Below are 16,888 nucleotides of genomic sequence, written 5' to 3' on the forward strand. Positions count from 1 at the left end.
CTGCCCATTAGGCTTATCTAGTGTTGGTTTCTTAAGAAGATGGTATCTTTTTTGATATTATCAAAAGGTTTTGGGGGAAATGGTTCTCTTTTCTGTCATAAGGTTTGATGCCCAAATGTAGCTTGAAGAAAATTACTGTTGTCATTTCAGTGCATATTATTAAATCAGATACAAATAAAACACTTTCTAATATGTAAAACTCTCCCCTGATTTTTCTACTTTTCTGCATAACCTCTCAGTGCTTTTCAGTTCTCATGGTACTCTTACAAACTGGCTCCATACTCTCTCCAGTATTTTAAGAGCATTAACTCAGAGGAGAAGCATAAATTCGCAGCAGAGGTGCTTGGTGCTCCCTTGTGAAGCGTTCGTTGCCAAACAGGTGAAGTTAGCACTTTCATCTCATCTTCCTGTCAGTAGTAGCAGCAGCAAGATCTGCAGTCGTATCACTGCTTCTGCTAATGTCGCTACCACCTCCACGGCCACTCAGAGTCAGGGAGAGGTTTTCCAGGGGAAGAAGTGGGTACATTGGGCTGGGAAGTAGAAAACTGTAGCCACTGCAGTGCTTTCTGGTATATGTATGCTATATATAATTTTGTTATTATATAAAAACATATTTTACTATATATATTATAACTCTAAATAATATAAATATGTGTAAACATCTTACATGCTATAAGTATACTGTATATAAATATATGGCTGTATATATATGTGTTACCATTATAATATATTTTATAATATAATATACAACTGCTGTGTATGCCTTACTCCCCACTCTTCTGTTCTCCATATTCTGGCTATACCTTTTATTGCGTTTTACCTTCCCAAACATTTCTTTTTAGGAGACGTCTTAAGAACCAGATTTAGATTTTTATTTTTTTTAAAGATTATTTATTGAGAGAGAGGAGTGGAGGGAGTGGGAGAAGCAGGCTCCCCACTGAGCAGGGAGCCCGACATGGGGCTCAATGCTAGGACCCTGGGATCATGACCTGAGCTGAAGACAGATGCTTAATGGACAGAGCCACCCAGCACCCCCCGCCCCCCGGCCAAATTAGATTTTTAAAAAACCCAAAACGGCAAAGTTGAAGATGGACATGCATTAAAGAGAGGTCACCATGTTCTTTCAATACTTCAAGGCTGTTTTTCCTTCAGTGCTTCTTGTGACTCAGTACAGGGATTTTTACTAAAAAGTAAAGTGAAGCTACAGGTAGGACTAAGCCTATGGAATGTAATGCTCACATTCCTAAGGTGATGACTGTTTGTACTACAGTAAAGATTTATTTTTAAAATAAGTTTTATTAAATATGTACATGCTTTTAACATGTTAATTTTTAATCATGTGCAGTAACTTGTAAGTGTGCTCTGAAGAAGGTTGTATTAATTTTTGCATTTTATAAATGACCAAAATGAGGTATAGATAGTGTTGGATGGAATCATAAGCAAGTTTATAATGTAAGTGATGATGATGAAAAAGAAGTTGAGGTCATTTGTTAGGTGGTTATAAGATTACTTTAAATTATTAATGTGCATTTGTTTGTAGAATGATAAGAATATTACTACTGCAACCATTAGAATGAAAAGTAGATAAAGTGGGAGTAGGCAATTGGAGAGACAGAAGTTGAATTTCTGAAACTACAGTGTTTTTCAGAGAGCAAATGGCTAAAAATGTCTGCATTTACTGAATAGAGACACATACCCTACATATTAGAGACAAAGGAAACAAATGATGTGGCCTGCTTTACCTATTTTCTACTGATAAGTAAAATTGAGCATCACTACTGTGAGAAGACATATGGAAATACAGCACATGGCAACAGAATCTCGAATACTTTTGTCTGCTGCTGATGAACAGTTGAAATGTAGTCATTATTGGAAAATTGACCAGTGCTTCCATTACAAATCCCCACGCGTCCTTCTTTATTACATTCTAGGTCTCATTTTTGTTCTACTTTCTCTTGGTTTCTACCCTCTTACCTAGCCCTTCATTGCATTTGTTAAATGGATTTAAAGATACGAAATTTTAAGGAAAAGTTTCCTTCAATTGTGATATATGATACTTGGAAATGTACATCCTAAAGCAAGTGGCAACCTGGATTGACTTTCCTTAGTGGAGTTCTACCACCACCCCCTTATTTTATTTTTTTGTGGTCTTCCTCTGGTGGTGGTGTCGTCATCATTGTCATCATTATCATGTGAATCTTTGGGAAGTTTCCTAGCTACTTAAGTGGAATTCACTATTTAAAAAAATGTGTTCAGTATAGTTCTCCTGATTTTTCCCTATTATTTTTTCCTTGAAAATCCCTCACAACTATAGTGCTATCTGAAATCTATGTTAGACTGGTTCCTTATAGCTTGTGTCTTTTTTTTTTTCTCCTGCATGTTAATACTTGGTTTCCCATGAATTTCATTTGCATTTCTTCTTTTCTCTCATGAATTTTTATTTCTTATTTTTCCCCAAAATCAAGACATTTATTAAGAGACCAAAATACTATAGAGTTTATATGCATTTGATTATTTGTCATCTTTAATGTCAGGAAGGTTGCATTTTATTTAGTTGCAATATGTGATTAGCTGTGCATAAATACCTAAATACCCAGAATAACTGTGTATAAACTAGTTTACTATTGCTGAAAGCTTCTTTCTTAATCTCTCCAGGAAAGAAAGGAGAGGCTATCCAAATTTGAGTCTATTCGTCATTCAATTGCTGGAATAATTAGGTCTCCAAAATCGGCACTGGGCTCTTCAACAGTAAGTAGGATGAATTCTGTGTTCTAGCTTGTTTCTGATAAACAATGAATATCATATGTAAATTTGTCCTTACAAATAGAAAACTAAGTACATAATATAATTTTTATATGCATATGAATCTGTTCATACATGTATATAGTAAATTTCATGTAACACTGATATAGGGAGGAAAGAAACTTGTATTCTGGACTTTCTGTACTACATATAAATAATTATAGGAAACATTTTAGTTATTTTGAGGCTTTATATTAGAAGAAGAGCATAGACAAAGTTTTTTCCAGTGAAACATATTTTTATAATAGGGACTATTGTATATGTATTTTTAAAATGTATCAGTTTATATGTGTGTTCATATTTTTGAGAACATTTTAATTATTAAATTGAAGTCTATTTGAAATTTGGGTTTGGCATGTCACGGTGCTGCACAAAATATTACAAATCCCTGGTAACAGCAGCTATAGCCATGCAAGATAAAGTATATTCTTTTTCCCTTTATACAGTAAAATTTTAAGATATTTTTCTTACTTCATTACCTTTAAGACTAAATTAACAAACTTTTTTTCCTAGCTATCCCTCATGCACAACAGAGCTTTAGAATGATAATGAATGATGGTCAAAACAACAATATTCACTACAAATATAATTATGTGCTCTGCCCCAATCTTTCCGAGTTTCTACATAATAATATCCTTATGTTATTTCTTACTCTTTTAAAAGTTCAGCTGCTTAAAATAACATGACCTAGTCTTATTTAGAAAAACAAAGTGTTTCCTTTTTTTTTAAAGATTTTATTTATTTATTTGCGTGAGAGAGAATGAGAGAGAGCACATGAGAGGGGGGAGGGTCAGAGGGAGAAGCAGACTCCCCGCCGAGCAGGGAGCCCCATGAGGGACTCGATCCAGGGACTCCAGGATCATGACCTGAGCCGAAGGCAGTCGCTTAACCAACTGAGCCACCCAGGTGCCCAACAAGGTGTTTCCTACCACAGATTAGTTAAATGTCCATTCACATTTCAGATTTATTTGCTATAATTCCTTTTTAATATGTAACACATGTTCCCATATTTATTCCACTCAAGCAACACTCTTTTATACACAATTGAGGCAAAGCATCAGGTATTTTAATTAACAAAGAAGAAGAAAATTTTATTTTCATATAAAAGAGATTTTCTACTTCAGCGTTAGCCTTTGATGCTGCTATTATTACTTCCGACCTCCAGAAGTGATCTATGGCAATAGGGAGGGGCTGTGAAGTAATGCAGACCATCTCCCCTGGCATTGAATAGCAAATACAAAAATAATAATTTTAGGCAAAAACTACATGGTAGAGTAAGTCTCTTTTAAGGCCCTATCCTAATCTTGTTTTCTTAAATTAATGATTTCTAACTTCACAGATAAATAGTAGTTTATAGGACTTGGTTTATTATGATTTGACATTCAAAATAAAGTATGGGAGGCTTGATTAGGAATCCATGATATATTCTAGAGACTATGAGGACAGGTTTTGATGACATAGAAGAAAAGAAAAAGAGTTCTTGAAAAGAAATATTTAAAAAGTTTTTTAAAAAAGAAAAAATGTTCTTGAAAGGAAATGTTCAAGTGTGTTCTTCAAAAAAAAGAAAATCAGTTTTTTTTTTAAGATTTTATTTATTTATTTGAGAGAGAGAGAGAGAGAACACGAGCAGTGGGGAGGGGCAGAGGGAGAAGCAGACTCCCTGCTTAGCAGGGAGCCCAACATGGGGCTTGATCCCAGGACTCTGGGATCATGACCTGAGCCGAAGGCAGATGCTCAACCGACTGAGCTACCCAGGCGTCCCAAGAAAATCAGTTCTTAAAAAGAAATGTTCACATACCTCAGTTAGCACTTCATAAAATTATTTAGCATTGAAACAAGTCAGTGAAACACATGACATTGTTAAGTTGTCATAAACTCACCTTTATTTCACTTAGTCAGAGGTCTTTGTGCCAGCAACTAGTAGCAGTTCATCAGTGAGCTGATTTATGAAAGGTACTTCCCCTGCCCAATTTTCCTTTAGTCAACTCTCTTAAATACTTGAGAACGAAGGCCTATTATAAACTCAAGGTTATCTTCAGCTTTATTCTTCGGTGTAAAATTAGGAGAGTGGAATTTAGAGCTTCAAATGTTAGCTAGTGACAGAAAAATAATATAATATTATAAGAGTAGGAATGGGATAACACTCCTAATGTTTGTTTGTTTTCCCGACAATCTGGGATGCCTAAGAATTTTGTGCCCTCAAGACAGGTGTCTAGGAGTACTGTAGTGGTTCTGAGACTTCATGTCACATACATCACTTTGAAGCTCATAGTTATGAGAACTTCAGCTTTTGGCTCTAACGGAGCCTGTTTTGATAAATCAGGTTGATCAGAGGGTGAGGGAGTTTTTTTCCTTTATGTATGTAAAGACATGCTCATTTACATATAGAAACAAAAGAAATCCAGTTAGTACAATATGATGAAGTTACACATGGTTGGCTATCCTAAAATTATGTCAGATATAATATGCACAATCTTAATGAATTAATGGTACAAATCTTAACTTGTTAAAATTTGAAGTTATTTACATGTTATCTTCTCCATTTAAAAATGGACTTTATTTTTAAATAAATTTACCAAATTGACAGTGACTGATATAGATAAAAGTTTAGTGTTAACAAACTGCTTTTAGCTGAAATGAATTGAAGTGCCTTTCCCACAAAGCATGTATCTCGTTCAATTATACATTGTGATCTATTTGTCATAAATTATCAGTGTCCTCGAAGCTATGAAATGCCCATTTTTTCTAAGAAATTGTTCCCTCTGTAATTGAGAATTCTAGAGAATGTTTACTTCCTCAAGGCCCAGTTGCTCTATTTGTATCTTCATGCTGAAGGAGATCATTACTTCTATCAGTGAAGTTCTCCTTGGTATTTCCTGATTTATTTAGAAATCTTATGAACCAAAAAGACTGAGATAGTCTGCAGTTTATGACACTATTGTTCACTGTGAATAAATGTACACAACTTTTTCTGTAAATCATTTGGTATCCTACTTATTTGGAGAAAGGGTTTCTCCCTCAGATATACAGGTAACTGAGGCCTTGGGTCTTACTATGAGTGTGAAGGTTTCAGGTGTTAAGTACGATAATCTAAGAAGTATAACAATGTAGAGACTGCTTAGTCATAATTAAAATTTTTTCTGACACAATATAGTATTTTTTAGAGTATTCTAATTTGGTAAATGTAAAATAGAATTTTTTTTATTATTCTAAACAATTTTTTTCTCTATAAAAAAGCTTAAAATAAACTTGCCAAAACGGCATAGTTAAGCATATTCAAAATATTTTATGGTGATATACCTCATGCAACATGAAATTCACCATTTTAAATTGTACACTTAGTGGTTTTTGGTATACTCACTATGTTGCGCAACCATCTCTACTGTCTGCTTCCAGAACATTTCAGTCTCGCTAATAAGATACTCCATACCTAGTAGTAGTTAGTCTCAACTCCCTCCTTTTCCCATTTTCTGGCAGTCACTAACCACTTTTGATCCCTAAGGATTTGCCTATTCTGGACATTTCACATAAATAGAATCATATAATATGTGACCTTTTGTGTCTAATTTTTTCCAGTTAGTATAGTGTTTTCAAGGTTCATCTCTGTTGTAGCATGTGACGTACTTCATTTCTTTTTATGACTGAATAATGTTCCATTTATGAATTTATCACATATTGTTTACCTATTCATCAGCTGATGGCCACTCGGGATGTTTCCACTTTTTGGCTATTATGAATAACGCTACAGTGAACATTGATATACAAGTTTTTACGTGAACATGCATTTTCATTGCTCTCTGTTATATACCTGGGAATTGCTGGGTTATATGGTGATTCTATGTTTAAGTTTTTGAGGAACTGCCAAACATTTTTCCACGGTAGTTTCCCAGTTTTACATTTCCACTAGCAGTATATGAATATTCTAATTTCTTTACAATGTCATCAGTGCTTATTATTTTCTGTTTTTTAAAATTATATTACTAGTGGATGTGAAATGATGTATCTTTTATTTGTATATTCCTAATGACTACTGATGTTGAGCATATTTTCATGTACGTATTAGCCACTTGTATATGTTCTTCAGAGATATGACTGTTCCTTTTCTTTGAACACTTTTTAATAGGGTTGCTTTTTAATTCTTGAGTTATAAGAGTTCTTTACATTTTTTGGATACAAGCCCCTTAACAGATGTATACTTTGCAAATTTTTTTTTTTTCCTCATGTTATGGACTGTCTTTTCACTTTCTTGATAACGTCATTTGACAAAAGTTTTTGACAAAGTCCAGTTTATCTGTTTTTCTTTGATGGTACATGTTTTTGGTGTTGTAGCTAAAAAACCATCATCTAATCCAAGATCATAAAAAATTTCACCTTTATTTCCTTCTGAATGTTTTATAGTTTTAACTTATACATGTAGGTCTTTGATCCGTTATTAGTTAATTTTTGTATATGGTGCATGGCCGAGGTCCAGATCCATTCTTTTGTATGTGGAAGCATATTTAATTTAAAACCTTAAAAAGGCAACAGCTATGAAATCACTGTTTCATTATTCAAATGAACATATAAAAATTGGAACTTTAAAGCATAATTTTAAATAAAATGAGGCAATTAATTGCATTATACATACAGAGATGAAACTAGAATTAATCTTAATATTATTCCTATTGGACTTGTCATAGCTGTTTATTTCAATATTTTTAATAGTGTGGCTAAAATGTAGAGCTTATTTGAAGACAGTCTCACGGAATACTTCGATCAACAGTCTTGATGGAAGGGAGAATGTAAGATAATTAAATGATACATGAATTTGGCTTTAATCCAATGTAGCATCTGATGGTTGATGTTTAATATTTATTGTTATGATCTGAGTAGTCTTTTAATATGTTTTAACAGCTCCAAGAATGTGTTCTTTTTCTCAGTGTACTAAAAGCCTTAAATAACTTTCACTAGTCCCTCTGGGCTCTGTGAACTACTCCATATTCAGCATCTTCCTGTGCTGCAGGAGGTTGTAATTTTGCTTTGAGAACTATTTCTCAGAGACTGCTTCTGAAGTCAGGGCCAGAGGTGTTAGGATTAATTGCATAATCTGGAAGCCTACTGGTAACCATGCGTATCCATTTCCATTGAAAGTTTTTCAAGCCACATTCTATTTAATGAGATCTCTTCTAGTCATATCAAGAATACTTCCCTTTCTCAGAGCCATCTTTTACTGCAGAATTTCTATAGTAAGTGGTTGAGCAAACAACTTGTTCCATCCCCTTGTGAGTACTACTTGTATCACTGCTCTATGGAACGATAACACATTTCTAATAGTAGTACTCTTTGAAAAATGTTCTTTAAAACCAGAATAAAGCACATCTTGTTCCAAATAATTGTTCTTAAGACCTCAGAAGAATTATTAAATTATTCAACCCTTGGGGCTCCTGGGTGGCTCAGGCGGTTAAGCATCCTACTCTTGATCTCAGGGTCGTGAGTCTGAGCCCCATGTTGGGCTCCATGCTGGGCATGAAGCCTACTTAAAAAATTATTCAACTCTTCCTTCCTTAAAATTCTTACTTTTCTATACCGTATTGGCATATATGTTATTTCAGTTTTAGAATTACTTTGTACTAGAATTTAGAAAATAAAAATATTAGACAATAAAGAAATGCTTCCATTATATAGAATAATATATAATCTTATTGTAAATAAGATTTGCTAGCTTGCTTCTTTTTAGGAATTTAGAAAATTGTAGGGCGCCTGGGTGGCTCATTTGGTTAAGCGACTGCCTTTGGCTCAGGTCATGATCCTGGAGTCCCGGGATCGAGTCCCCCATCGGGCTCCCTGCTCGGCGGGGAGTCTGCTTCTCCCTCTGACCCTCCCCCTCTCATGTGCTCTCTCTCTCATTCTCTCTCTGTCAAATAAATAAATAAAATCTTTAAAAAAAACTGTAATTCAGCTATGTTTAAGTTGTACATCATTGTAATGTTAGTATTACAGCCAAGAATGCTTGGCTTCCACCATTGGCATAGGGAGGTATAGTTCTTTTCATGCATAACATCATATACTGCTTGTTGTTGTTAGCATTCTCCTTCAAGCCTAGCAGAGCAACCTTGTACTTCCTTTAACAAGGCATGTTGTTAAATTCAGGTTAAATACTATATATTTTATACCTTAGTTGTCTTTCTTTATTCCTAAGGTTTTAACTTACCTCCCCTCCTTCTAGCCATTCTTGCTCCCCAGACACTAAGATGTAGAAAAATGAGAAATAAGGGAAAATAAAAATAAAAATTCTTGCATCAGTACTCCATTCAATACATGCCCTCTTTAATACCCATCACCAGGCTAACCCATCCTCCCACTCCCCTCCCCTCTAGAACCCTCAGTTTGTTTTTCAGAATCCATCGTCTCTCATGGTTTGTCTCCCCGTCCGATATCCCCCCCTTCATTCTTCCCCTCCCACTACATTCTTTTTTTTTTTTCTTTCTTAACATATATTGCATTATTTGTTTCAGAGGTACAGATCTGAGATTCAACAGTCTTGCACAATTCACAGCGCTTCTAACATTGTTATATATAGAGTCATTGTTTGTGCATAACACCCAGTGCTCCATGCAGAACGTGCCCTCCTCAATACCCATCACCAGGCTAACCCATCCTCCCACCCCCCTCCCCTCTAGAACCCTCAGTTTGTTTTTCAGAGTCCATTGTCTCTCATGGTTTGTCTCCCCCTCCGATATCCCCCCCTTCAGACTTCCCCTCCTGCTATCTTCTTTTTTTTTTTAACATATATTGATTATTTGTTTCAGAGGTACAGGTCTGTGATTCAACAGTCTTGCACAATTCACAGCGCTCACCATAGCACATACCCTCCCCAATGTCTATCACCCAGCCACCCCCTCCCTACCACCCCCCACCACTCCAGCAACATTCAGTTTGTTTCCTGAGATTAAGAATTCCTCATATCAGTGAGGTCATATGATACATGTCTTTCTCTGATTGACTTATTTCGCTTAGCATAATACCCTCCAGTTCCATCCACGTCATTGCAAATGGCAAGATCTCATTCCTTTTGATGGCTGCCCTGATTTTTTTTTTTTTTAACATTTTTTTTGGCCTCTCAAAAAGGAGCTCATCTTGCACTGAAATGTTTGCAATAAAGGCATACAATTTGGGGCCCTGGGTGGCTCAGTCGGTTAAGCTTCTGACTCTTGGTTTCGGCTCAGGTCATGATCTCAGGGTTGTAAGATAGAGCCCCACATTGGGTTCCACTTTCAGCACAGAGTCTGCTTGAGATTCTCTCTCTCCCTTCCCCTCTGCCCCTTCCTCCACTTGAGTGTGTGCACTCTTTCTCTCTCTCAAATAAATAAATAAATAAAATCTTTGAAGAAATAAGTAAAGCCATACCAATTTTCATTACATACTTGGAAATTAGGCTGAATAGGTTAAGAAAAAAAAAAATAGGCCCTTATTCTCCCCTCCCCCCCCCAAAAAATATTTTCATTTTCTAGTATTGACTCCTCATTGCCTCTTCACTTAAATGAATCTTTTTATTTCACTAAGCCCAGTATGTTTTTACTGGAATGTTCTTTAAGAATAAGGCCCAGGTAAAATAACTAAACAGCTAGCCCAGTCAATCAAGAAAGCTTGTCTTATTAAGTATAACTAATTAACTGTGTTAGATTAACTATAACTTCAAAAAAGAAACCACTCCCCCCATATCTTGGGCAAAAATCTTAGATAACTTACTGACAAGGAAAAATCTTTCCCTGCTGAGGATTAGAAAGATATGATATTTGAAGTAAAAAGCTTCATTTCCTTTTTGATGTAATTATGACGGTTCTTGGGATGTTGGATTTTGTTGCTGATGCATTCTACATTCTATTACTAACAAGCTTGCCGAATTGTGTTGGAATTTAATTGAAATCATGTTAATAAAAATGTTCCTTCCAATGCTTGCAGAGAAGTTCCTGTAAAACCTGATATACCCAGACCGGGCATATGTAGGGCCTTCCCCTGTGTATGTGTAGGCACACACATGTACTTATGCATACACTCACAAACTGTTCAGCGTACACTGTTTTTTCTTAAAGATCATTATTTATTTGAGAGAGAGAGTGTGCACATATGCTCAGGGGGCATGGTGGGGGGAGGTGCGGGGAGTGAGAAGTAGAGGGCGAGGGACAAGCGGACTTGCACTGAGTGCAGAGCCCCACAACCAGGCTTGATCTCACAACCTTGAAATCATGACCTGAGCTGAAATCGAGATTCGGATGCTTAACCGATTGAGCCACCCAGGTGCCCCCAGCTTACACTTTATAACGGTATCAGATCTCTATTTCAAAGAAACTAATAAATCCAAAGAACTGTTGTGTAATCCCTGTGATATAGTAATGTAAGTTCCTTCCCATTCACTTCATTTTTAAAGCAAATAAACAAATACAGATGTTCTTTCAGGATGATTTTTCCCCCAAACAGATTCTTCACATTCAAATCCTTAAATGAATTTCTCAGTGTTAGCTGAGCTTTTGTACTTCAGATGCCCTTCTGACTTAATGAATTCTCCAGGCTCTGCATTTTACTGTTCTAAATAAATCAACATTTGGGAGGATAGGTTGAATAGGACAAGAAGTCAAGCACATGACATCCTTGTTTGTGACGCCTTTCTAATATGTAGACCTTCTTGAAAGATAATGATGAAAACAAATTCTTTGCAAGGTGACATTGAATTTCTTATTTTTCTGAGAAAAAATCAATAAAACAATTTTGCCATTGGAAACACTTGGAGATATTTCTATTATAGTAAAAAATTTGGTGTTATACTGAGATACAGTGTGATAAAATTTTGGAAAAGATATATTTAATAATTTTGACTGCCTATTTTAAGAATTATAAACTGTTAGTATCAGTATACGCAAAAATTTAATTTTGTGTGCATTATGCATTTGTTTTTACCTCATACTTGTGGCTGGTTCTCTGTATAATTTGTTCTTTAAATCTATTTTTGGAAACACTGATTAAAATGTTTTTGAAGTATTATATTTATCATAATTTGTACTAAAAGAAAAGCCTTATTTAGCTTACAAAAAATTTCTGTGTAAGTCACACCATATATATATTTAAGTAATTAAGTGTATTGTAAGTGGAAGAAGTAGAAACCAAAATGTGAGCTCTTCTTTGAAGTCCATTTGGGATTTTTCAAGTTTCTTTTTTTAAATCAGTAGGATGGGTTTTGGATAATGTAAAATGGAACTTTGACTTACAAGTTTTGGGCTTCTTCCTAGGTACAAAACGATGAAGGCTATCTTCAGAACTAGTTCTCATTTACCGCAAAGATATCATACTTTTTCCCTGTATAGAGTTCATAACATCATTCTGAGATACCGTATGTGTGAATATTTGCCTTTCATTTATTATTAATTCTAATTTCTCCAATTTATAAATTACTTTCTCATGAGACATTGTGCATATTGTATTCTAAGTATCTTAAGAGTTAGTGCACATTATTGTACCTTACCCATATAGTACTCTTAACCATCTGGGGCAGTTTAGTTCTTTGGATGATAAAAACAAATAACACACTTTTTACTTGTAACTAGAAAATGTGCTTCCATCTATTATCAATTAGAAACATTTCAAGGACATCTAACTCACTCCTTAGTTATCTGTTAATTGATATTAGCATGTGGTCTCCTAAAATAACAGATGATCTGCTTTTCGTGCCATAGTCCTGGCTTATAGTCCTCTCCTGTTTTTGCTACTTGTTTATAATTTTGTGTTGGTGATTTCCAGTGATGCTATTTCTCCTACGGCTTTTCTGGCCGTTGCAATGCAGGATCGGGACCAGCCATGTGGCAGTGATAATGGATAAGGCAGTCAGGGGAATGAGGGTAAGAATGGGAAGGCACAGCAGCAAGGTAGCATCAAATGATGCCTTCAATATTGCTTCTGGAACATATGACATGGGCAGTCTACAGCCTGTGTCATTGAAAGTTTATTCCATAAAAATAATTAACTTTTAATTTGAATAAAAATGAAATTGTTTTGTGACAAATTTCTCTGATAATACCCCCTTCTATCATAATTCTCTGGTTGGTAAATTTTAAATATATGGATTTCTTTTATAATACGGTGAGTAAGACTATAAATTCTAACACTGAATGCTAATATTGTGTGCATCTATGTATGATAGAATAGACAAGTAAACTCAAAGTATTGAAAGATATGTATTTGAGCTAAACTTCAGCACCAGTGTTCCAAGAGATATTTTCTTTAAAAATTATGAAAAATTCAGATTCATCATGAAACTTTTAATTGGTCGATTAAAAAGAGGAACGTATGTAAGAAGTATTTATAATTGCTATCGGTTTTACCAGGAAGAATTCCTATTTTCTCTAATTTACTATTTATTTTTTTTTTCTCAATGTTTGCTCAAGTTCTCTGATACGATCCCTGTAAGTGAGAAGCCCCTGGCAGAACAGGACTGGTACCATGGAGCAATTCCCAGAATAGAAGCGCAAGATCTATTAAAACAGCAAGGAGACTTCTTGGTGCGAGAGAGTCATGGGAAACCTGGTGAATATGTCCTTTCTGTATATTCTGATGGACAAAGGAGACACTTTATCATACAATTTGTTGATGTACGTTTCCAATTTAGTTTATATGTATATTTTGATGTCGTTCATTTTGCTATAATTAGAGTAAAATAATGAATAGTTTGTGATAAATGCCCATAACATTTTATGCTTCGTACTTAATTTTACTTTTTTCTGAATTCCTTCAATACAGTGTGTCAGAATTCACTAAAATGCTGATCAATGTATTAAGGACATATGTATTTTAAGGTATTATAAATTAAAAATAGTTGTTATAAATTTAAATTTAAATATATAAACATTTAAAATATACATATTTTTAAAGATTTTATTTATTTATTTAGAGAGCACAAGCAGGGGGAGGGGCAGAGGGAGAGGAAGGGAGAGAATCTCAAGCAGACTCCTAGCTGAGCACAGAGTCCGATGCAGGGCTTCATCTCACAACCCTGAGATCATGACCTAACCCAAAATCAAGAGTCCGAAGCTTAACTGACAGAGCCACCCAGTGCTCCAAACATTTAAAATATTTTAAGTTAAACATTTAAAATATTTTAAGTTAAACATTTAAAATATTTTAAGTTAAACTTGAACATTAAAGCTATTTTAAAATAAAAACTAAAAATATGATTATCACAATTTTTCCTTTTATGCTCCTAAAATTGGGCCTTGAAATTGCTGTCAAAAATGTACTATGAGAGGGACACCTAGGTGGCTCAGTCAGTTAAGTGTCTGCCTTCAGCTCAGGTCATGATCCCAGGGTCCTGGGATCGAGTCCTGCATCAGGCTTCCTGCTCAGTGGGGAGCCTGTTCTTCCCTCTTCCTCTACGTAGACCCTCCCCCAGATTGTGCTCTCTCTCGCTCACTCTCTCAAATAAAGAAATAAAATTTAAAAAAAAAATGTATCATGAGAGATTTTAAGAAATATGTTGTTAAATAGGGATAATTAAATTCCTTAATAAGTGGGACAATGATAGTTGAATTAGCTTTATTATTAATTTAGGTTATTGGCATTAATAAACAATAATAGAAAGAGATGAAAAATTTTTAAACTGATTTATTCACATTGTTTCTTCTAATACTAATTTATTTATTGAACTTTAAGTACTGCTAAACTACTTATGTTTGTTATATTTTTGATTAAGCATTGAACAGATGAAGAGTAATCTCAGAATTTTGTTTAACTTTACCCACGGAAAAATTTTTAGTAATTTTGGTATATGAAGGCCTCTATTTGTCATTTTTTACTCCAGCATTTCAAATAGTGTGCATTTTCAAGCTGGCTGTCTAAGATTTCATTTTATGTCCAGGCACTGGAATAATACTAATTATCTTACAAAAAGATTGAACCATTATCATTAGATAAAGGTCAGAGGGTTTTAGGTAGATATGTATGTATTAATGTATATATATCTATAATTCTGAGGTGAAATTCACATACCATGAAAGTAACCATTTCAGAGTATACAGTGGCATTTCATATATTCACATCTAGAAATTATATTTAAATGAAAATAGATGCCATTCAGATGGGTTATAAAAGGAATAAATCCATTAAGGTTTATATTATAATTTTCATAGCCTTGTTAATTTTGTGTAGTATTCAGACCTCAACTTCAAAATCATATTTTCCTATGTTCGTACATCTAACCTACTGTTTCTAGTAATATGTCATTCCACATTTCCTTGGCAAACTCTTTTATAATTTGTATGTGCCTTTAAGTTATGGATGTAGACAAGCTTCCCTATTCCAACCTGTGACCGGGCTAGCAATATTTATAAAACGGTATACAAATTGTAGAAGGAAAGGTCATAGGTAAAGTATAAACTAAAATTTATGTGAATGTCTCCCTCTATTTTCTAAGCTCTGAGAGTTACCATTTTAAAAATATGTCATACATTAAACAAGACTGAAATATTTCCCTATTACCACTTATAGTTTAAAATGTAACTGTAGGAATTTAAATTAGTATTCTTAGAAACAAAAAGGAAAGGGTCTACTTGCAAATTACCACTTGTCTTTAATATTTTCACTTTAAGTGACTAAAATGAACAGCATAATAGATCCTGAAAAGACTTTGTTGCAGGTTCACATTTGAAGATTTTATTCAGCTTCTTTCTGTCATTGAAATTTTGCAAAGATCTCTGTTTAGGATGAGAGTGCTTGCATTTCTGTAAATGTCTCAGGTTTTCCACTGCCTAATTTTATTTAGTTAATTCTTACTATATAACGTGTTCTTCAATCAGTAGAAAATAGGAGTTTTGAGGTGATCTAGACTTTTGGGAGAGTTTTTAATTCTTTTTCATTTTGTGTGGGTAAATATTCCATGAGCTAAAATTATCCCATTTCCTTCCTCATATACATGTTGCTTGAAAGGGCCAATAAATGGGGGAATTCATTATCAGATATTTAATGGTTGCCTATTATAGTCCAATCAAGGAGTTTATAATCTAATAGTAGATTATAAAGGCTGTACATAAATGAGGGGATAGGTGTCCTAAGAGGTGAAGACATAAGGAAATTGAGATTTTAGAAAATGAGAAAAATACCAAATAACATGAAAAAAGCATTGAACTTGTTATCATAAGACTTGGGATTCCATCCCAGTTCTGCATTTTAGAAGGTCTATGGTTTGGAAAGTAATGGGGTTAACAGCCTGTATCATGATTGTGGGAATCAAATCAGTAAATACATGTTTTATAAGGTATAAAGTGCTATGGAAATATTAGGTAAAAATTTTTGCCATTGTTTGATGAGTTTATCTGAGAAAAAATACAAATGTATTTTGTAAGAGATATCCATGTAATTCGGAAAGTTAATTTAAAAAATGTCTTTTTGGTTTCCATGAGATTTATTTGTGAAATTTAAATAATAATGAAAGTGTTGTTTTAGAATTTATATATTTAAGTTTGAGGTATTCATCAATCACAAATAATGGTATTTTAGCAACATTGTCTCTGTCAACTGTAGTGTAGTGTAGGATGGCAATTATTTTGAAGCTGGGTTTTTTTTTGAATGCATCACACAGTTACTTTTTAACATGTGGTGAAACTCTGCATGCTGTGAACATTATGTGAACATTATGAATGATCAAGATGGACACGGATACTTTCAATTTTTACATTTTTTACTATTCTAGCAGAGAATATCTATCTTTTGTCTTAACTCTTCGAGCAAGAAGTGTTGTACTTTTTATTGGACACTAAATATATTAATTTCATAAAGCCAGATAATATTAAGCATATCTAGGAACATCTGAATCTCAGTGTAATTCTAGCATTAGTCACTGACCAGTTCCATAGTTACCAGCCTGGGTAGGGTGTTTGATATAGCAGAGTTTGTACCTAAACATATTTAGAATTTGTTCTTGAAACTGTTTATTTTGTGTCATAAATGTTGATAGATTTTCATAGAGATTCACATAGCATTGTTCCATTTGATAAGTAAATGTAGATGCAAATCTTTATTTTTGTATATGATAAAACAAAAATACATGTAGTAAGACAGAAGTGCT

General features: G+C 34.2%; 1 protein-coding gene across 2 annotated transcripts in view; it reads left to right on the plus strand.

Moving 5' to 3' along the window:
* FER (FER tyrosine kinase) overlaps positions 1 to 16,888 on the plus strand; it is a 427,159-nt gene that overhangs the window by 163,519 nt on the left and 246,752 nt on the right. For both annotated transcript variants that reach the window (XM_021701487.2, XM_044917073.1), the window contains 2 exons: positions 2,656 to 2,748; positions 13,218 to 13,421. In XM_021701487.2, coding sequence (XP_021557162.1) covers positions 2,656 to 2,748; positions 13,218 to 13,421 — 297 coding nt within the window. The remainder of the gene's footprint in view (positions 1 to 2,655; positions 2,749 to 13,217; positions 13,422 to 16,888) is intronic.

The sequence above is a fragment of the Neomonachus schauinslandi genome, chromosome 7 (genome assembly GCF_002201575.2).
Source record: "Neomonachus schauinslandi chromosome 7, ASM220157v2, whole genome shotgun sequence".
Lineage (NCBI taxonomy): Eukaryota > Metazoa > Chordata > Mammalia > Carnivora > Phocidae > Neomonachus > Neomonachus schauinslandi.